The sequence below is a fragment of the Ixodes scapularis genome, unplaced genomic scaffold, assembly GCF_016920785.2.
Source record: "Ixodes scapularis isolate PalLabHiFi unplaced genomic scaffold, ASM1692078v2 PGA_scaffold5__190_contigs__length_132052651, whole genome shotgun sequence".
NCBI lineage: Eukaryota > Metazoa > Arthropoda > Arachnida > Ixodida > Ixodidae > Ixodes > Ixodes scapularis.
Window position 1 is genome coordinate 72,271,521 of NW_024609880.1, and position 5,498 is coordinate 72,277,018.

At 40.4% G+C, this 5,498-nt stretch overlaps 1 protein-coding gene across 1 annotated transcript; it reads right to left on the reverse strand.

The window, feature by feature from the left end:
- Window positions 1-1,768: 1,768 nt before the first annotated feature.
- On the reverse strand, window positions 1,769-4,100 carry LOC120837543 (4 kDa defensin-like). The gene is made up of 3 exons (XM_040206983.3): window positions 4,058-4,100; window positions 3,914-3,973; window positions 1,769-1,962 (listed from the first exon to the last, which is right to left on the reverse strand). The coding sequence occupies exons 1-3, from the start codon at window positions 4,098-4,100 to the stop codon at window positions 1,841-1,843; spliced, it is 225 nt and encodes a 74-aa protein (XP_040062917.2). The 3' UTR covers window positions 1,769-1,840.
- Window positions 4,101-5,498: the final 1,398 nt, after the last annotated feature.

A 5,498-nucleotide genomic window follows, 5' to 3' on the forward strand; every position in this document is an offset into this window, starting at 1 on the left:
CTGACCTGTGCATTGGGCTATTTCTGACCTGTGCTGGAACCAAAATGCCTGAAAGCACTTGGGTTTATAGGTTCGAATGTATTTTTAGAGTAAGTTACGTGAACATTTGGTGCTTCAGTCCCTTAACCCTGACAAGTTTGCGACAGCAAACAAATTCGTCTTTTTTTTGCGCGCCTTGTGCAATTGTTTATTTCCGAATACAAGCATGCGCTGTTATTCCTCCATCTCAGCAAGTGACGGCGCGATTCCTTGCGGTTGTCTGAATTCTGCATAGTTTACCGTGACGTCATTCTGGTCACCCGTCCCAATACAGTGGAAGGTATGTTGTCATGCGTTTGTACGAGCGTTTAGGAAGTTCGCCGAACGTGCAAGGGACGCCATTTCTGGAGCATTTGATTGATAAAAATGTATTATGTGTCTTTTCTGCTCAAAATAAACGTTTCAAATGATAAGTTTGTTTGGGGCTATTTTTGGGCTATTTTTCTGGATTGACATTTGGCTATTTTTGGGCTAGATCTCGTAGATGTTTGGCGGGTTGGAGTTCAAACACCTGGCAACCCTTATAGGCCTATGCCTCGACATCTTTTGTTGGCGGCCATGGCTTCTGTTCGTGCACTTGCTGCTCACCCCTGACACAAGTTACGTCGTTACATCGAAGATGTATGGTATAGTTTCTTTGCGGTGGTTTCTGTGGGCAACTTAAAACTGCTCTATCCGGAGTGGTATACGCTGAGTCAGGTGATCGAGTAACCTTACCGGCGTTGCTGCCTCACCGAACGCCATCTGCTTTTCTGTTGGCTTCATGAAATAAAGAATAAAGAAGGCCTTTAAAGCAGTATTTATTCATCCGTGAAATCTGGCGCCGTTTCCAAATCGCGTCGTTGAAGTCAGTTGCATGGTATAAGTCAGATAAACACCTATTGCGTATAGTCGCCGAAGGCAACGCCACGTGTTTCATAAACTGTCGGTGCCAACCACTGACAGACATGAAGGCGTCAAAGTTACAATTTAATCTTGCCGTCACCCCAGTTGACACCAGGTCGAAAATGTTCCGGTTCTTTTCTTAATAGCACGCTTCGCCTCGAAGCAATATTGTAAGCAGAGCTTCATTTCTTCCGCTCGTGCCTGAAACCAGTCTTGTAGACTTTACTCTAGAAAGGTAATCGATGACAATTACAAATGTTGTTGGCTAAGAAGTAATAAATTACATTACTTGATTATTTAAGAAGAAAAGTAATTGTCCCTTACTGGACAAAGTAATCGTTACTTTTTTTATGATTACTTCAGGATTTCACAACAACAGATTTCTATGCCGGTTTGAAAAGGGGTCTTTCGTTCTGTCTATAATTGGATTAGAACCACCGTATTACAAACTGCTCATCTTCTCAATCGACATATTTTTTTGGAAATCGTTCTCGCGTCGAAGACTTGAGTTAAGTTCCGAAGCGCTGTGAATGGGTTCTGGGGAAGACGGCCGGTTTCTCGATCGGCCGGGCGACGGTCGTCTTGTCTGGTGGCCTGTATGCCGCTCCCCTCCTTGTCAGTCACCATTCCACCCAAAACAAAACTTCAAAAATAATTAATATGTAAAAAAGAAAACGCATATATTATTGTCCACAAACCATCGAGGGCACAAAAATTCAGGCAAGGCTTACAACTGTTTACGTCAGTTTATTGGGATAGAGTCACCAATATTTCAATGTCATGGTGCATTCGAACATCGTTTAAATTGCCGACCGATTCAGAAAGGGAATTCGCAGACTAGAAAAAGTTGACCAGAACCCCGCCGGGCATGGCGGGGACGCAGGAGGAAACTCATAGCGGAAGTCACGTTGCAGCTTCACTTCCGGTAGCAGGTGCAGGTTTGCTTGATGATTCCCGAGCAGTAACCACCCCGGCGCTTGATGCTTCTACAGTGGTTGTGACACGCCCCCTGGTTGAGTGGACAGCCGAACCCACGACCTGCGGCAATTCAGGAAAGTGTTCACATACTCTACGTTTACCTTGAAGGTATTCGACTTGTGCACTGGATACGGGATTTCGAGTGTTGTCCACTACACGGATATATCGGTGCTGTACGTATAGTATCGTGTATCGCATCTTCCAGACGATAATCTGTGACCTATATGTTTAAAAATTTGCAAAGCGTAAATTTAGGTGATGCGGACTATGCAGGTATTTAGTTTCTTTTTTTTTAAATTTAATTCGTTTTACCAAACGCAGCCGACGCTAGGAGCTAATGGGGCTAATCAGATAGCGCCAAAAGCGCACCATCTTGGTGTTCTTTATGTTTTTGTACGTGTTCTGTCATCGCTGAGGGAATCATACACAGGAGACTCAGTGCCTAATATTCAGATAGCGCCAAAAGCGCACCATCTTGGTGTTCTTTATGTTTTTGTACGTGTTCTGTCATCGCTGAGGGAATCATACACAGGAGACTCAGTGCCTAATAATCAGATAGCGCCAAAAGCGCACCATCTTGGTGTTCTTTATGTTTTTGTACGTGTTCTGTTATCGCTCTGGACTTAGCGCCGTTTTTTGCATAGTCCTGCCCAAAACGTCGTTGAACACGCCAACAGACGTCGCTGAAATAGTCACTCCAGTATTGGGCCACAAGTATTTTTTTTTTTTTCTCGCGAGGTTATTGAATTTTTTATTTTGGTTCTCACCGTGTTTTTCAAACTGAAAGTCTCTACTGGCAAATTTGAAAAAGGAACGTCAGAGGAAGGCAGGGGTTCACCCTTTGGACTGTAGACTTCGTTCCCAACTGATTATAAGCAGTTTCGTGGTGTCAAATGAATGCTTCGGAACTTTGCTCTAGCACCCGCGCAGGAGCACGAAACAAATGCTGGGCGTAGTCCATTTTAGACTACTCGCTAGACCTGCAAGCATGCCTTTCACTGACGGCACGGCACGCAAAAGTTCGGGTGTATTTGAATGTCGGTTTTGGCATCCTTTTCACTTGCCGATTTCACAACAACAATTTTGAATTTCGCGATATTAAATGGCATAAAGGAAATGCTAAAGGCCGGAGATTCCGAAAGTATAGTCATTCGGGGTAGTTGAAGAAAAAAATAACCTTAGTACCCATTTAAACTGAAACAAAGTATGGATATCTTATTATGAAGAGACGTGGCGGATACAGGGAACCACAAATTACGTTCTTGATTACTAATGTTTGATGCAAGCTTCTTTCGAGCTAATAAAGCAGGCACTTGTCAAGGTGTACTTTGTATCAAAATCGTTACGTGCAGACTTTAGACACTGGTTGCGGATTATAGCTGAAAAAAAAAGTATAATCCAGAATTCAGTGCATTATGCGGCACTACGTGTTAGCAGATCACGATTTTTAATGGGTCACTGACGGCCAATATTGTAGGTCTTTCATTGTCTATCTAATTCTAAAAAAAAGACAACGACAAAATATAGTTTTTTTTACATAACCTGATATTTATTATCTGTGAGCTAGTCGAAGTTGCTAGATTATGTAAACAAAGCATGTTTCAATTGGTGTTTTAAGTAAACACGGTTTATAATAAAAGCAAAGTAAAAACAAACAAAAAACAAGCTACAGAAAAAAAGAAGAGTTTCGAACATCAAGACCTCTAAGCTTGTCAATCGCAAAATTGTGGCCGAAGTTGACGGAACGCACCAATTGGCCTTTCACGACGATGACTTTGCGATTTTTCGGCCGACGTCCAATCGGCACGCTCCGCGAACTTTCGACATCCAACTTTGTGTTTGACGAGTTTAGGGCCCCATGACTCAGCCTGCTGTTGCCTTTCTGGTGTATTTAAAGCCCGGTTCCTCTGCCCGTTCATAATAATTCCAGCAATATTGGACCCCAATTCTCGAAACATTGAAGATGCTCCTAATAATATTCGAATGAGACAAAACAAAAGTCGGTACTCACGAACTCTGACATGAGCCACCTGGCTATCGTCTTCTTGCGCGCAGGAAGTGCCGATAAGACCTGATATTATAAAGAGGATGGTTAGCGAGTGCTGCCCGTAAACGTCAAGATATATAAGAAAACTTCTTAAAAAGTGGGTCTTACCGGCAATCATCACGACGACGAGAGCGATAGTAACGGCCTTCATTGTGATGAGATATTTCTTGGCCTCCTCAAAAAGAAAACAATAACGGCTAGAAGTACAAAAGTATAACATAACGTGTTACACTCATCAAGTTCACCAATTCATGTGTAATGACTTATAAGCGCATTAAAAACATTTGTCGTATTGTTTGTGTTTGGGTCCAGTAGGTTGCAGGCCGTAAATATAGATAGCTGGGTGATTTCAGATAAGATCGACCAAAGGGTGACTGGTCGACAATTTTAAATCAACTGATGTTTTTATATGACATTGTCCAGTGTCTGGTATAAACGAATCCACACTTAGTTTTGACCAGAAAAAAAATTTGGAGACAAGAAAAATCGTAAGGCAGGGAGAGGTGGACAGTTGCAATAACGCGCACTGATGGAGGGGGCAAGTTTGAAAGTGAATAATTAAAACAATAAAATTAGGAGAATTTTAAAACTTTTTACAAACAAACTATGGGTACAACTTGCTTGTAATATAAAGTAATAATATTTATTAAAAATTTATTTAGTTTTCTAAAAATTGCCAAACATTCCTGCTCGAACGACAAATGGTAAACTTTGGAAATCTGTATCTCATGAAATAATTTAATCATTATTACATAACTTGCAGACATTATTTTACTAATATATGGCTATTATTGAAAAAATAAATAAGGTATCTGAGTGACACAATAGTTACAATATATTTAGGCAAACATGGGAAAAAATCAAACAAAGAAAAATTCCAATGCGAATAAAAAAAAAAAACACCACCTTCGATTTTTTTAAAATTTGGGTACCCTGTTATACTCTATTTCGGCATTCATTTCTATTAAAAACATGTTGCATCATTGCACTGTGAAAGAAGAAACAACTCCCCAAAGTAGGGTCCTTTTTCAAAGCCTACACTTAGCAGTGTCCTATACAAGAAGTGACTCTGAGTTCCAGTTTCATGAAACTTGCACAAATCTTTTATATACATTTATTCAGATGAGGTCATTGATAAAAAGAGCGATCGGTCACACAGTAAAAGGGAGGAGAAACTATATACAGCATTTTACATAAGCTGAGCATACAAAGTGGTATCATATTAGAGACTAATGATTTGAGAAAAGATGATGCAGTGTGAAGTTGTACCTTCCGGTATATTTTACATCTAGAGTAAAATAAATAACTTTACTTCCACACACAAAAACAAAGATATAATAGTAAGATATTTAGGTTGGCTGTGTATTTACGATTACAAACAATTTCAGGTGACGGATGCCATAGTGCCTAACTGGAGCAGCTTCGATGCTCTCGGTGTATAAATGAATCGTGGCAAGCCGATATATTTTATCCTGCTCGAGGATAACATTTTGGGATTTTTTTATAGTGATCAGATAAAAATTATTAGTAAACACCAACAAAAACAGTA

Bases quoted from the DNA above. Each gene is read 5' to 3' on its own strand.
- LOC120837543 (XM_040206983.3), bottom strand. From the start codon at position 4,100: ATGAAGGCCGTTACTATCGCTCTCGTCGTCGTGATGATTGCCG. The intron at 3,974-4,057 runs GTAAGACCCACT...TTATAATATCAG, and splicing joins CGTCGTCGTGATGATTGCCG to GTCTTATCGGCACTTCCTGC. The intron at 1,963-3,913 runs GTGAGTACCGAC...GAATTGCCGCAG, and splicing joins GGTGGCTCATGTCAGAGTTC to GTCGTGGGTTCGGCTGTCCA.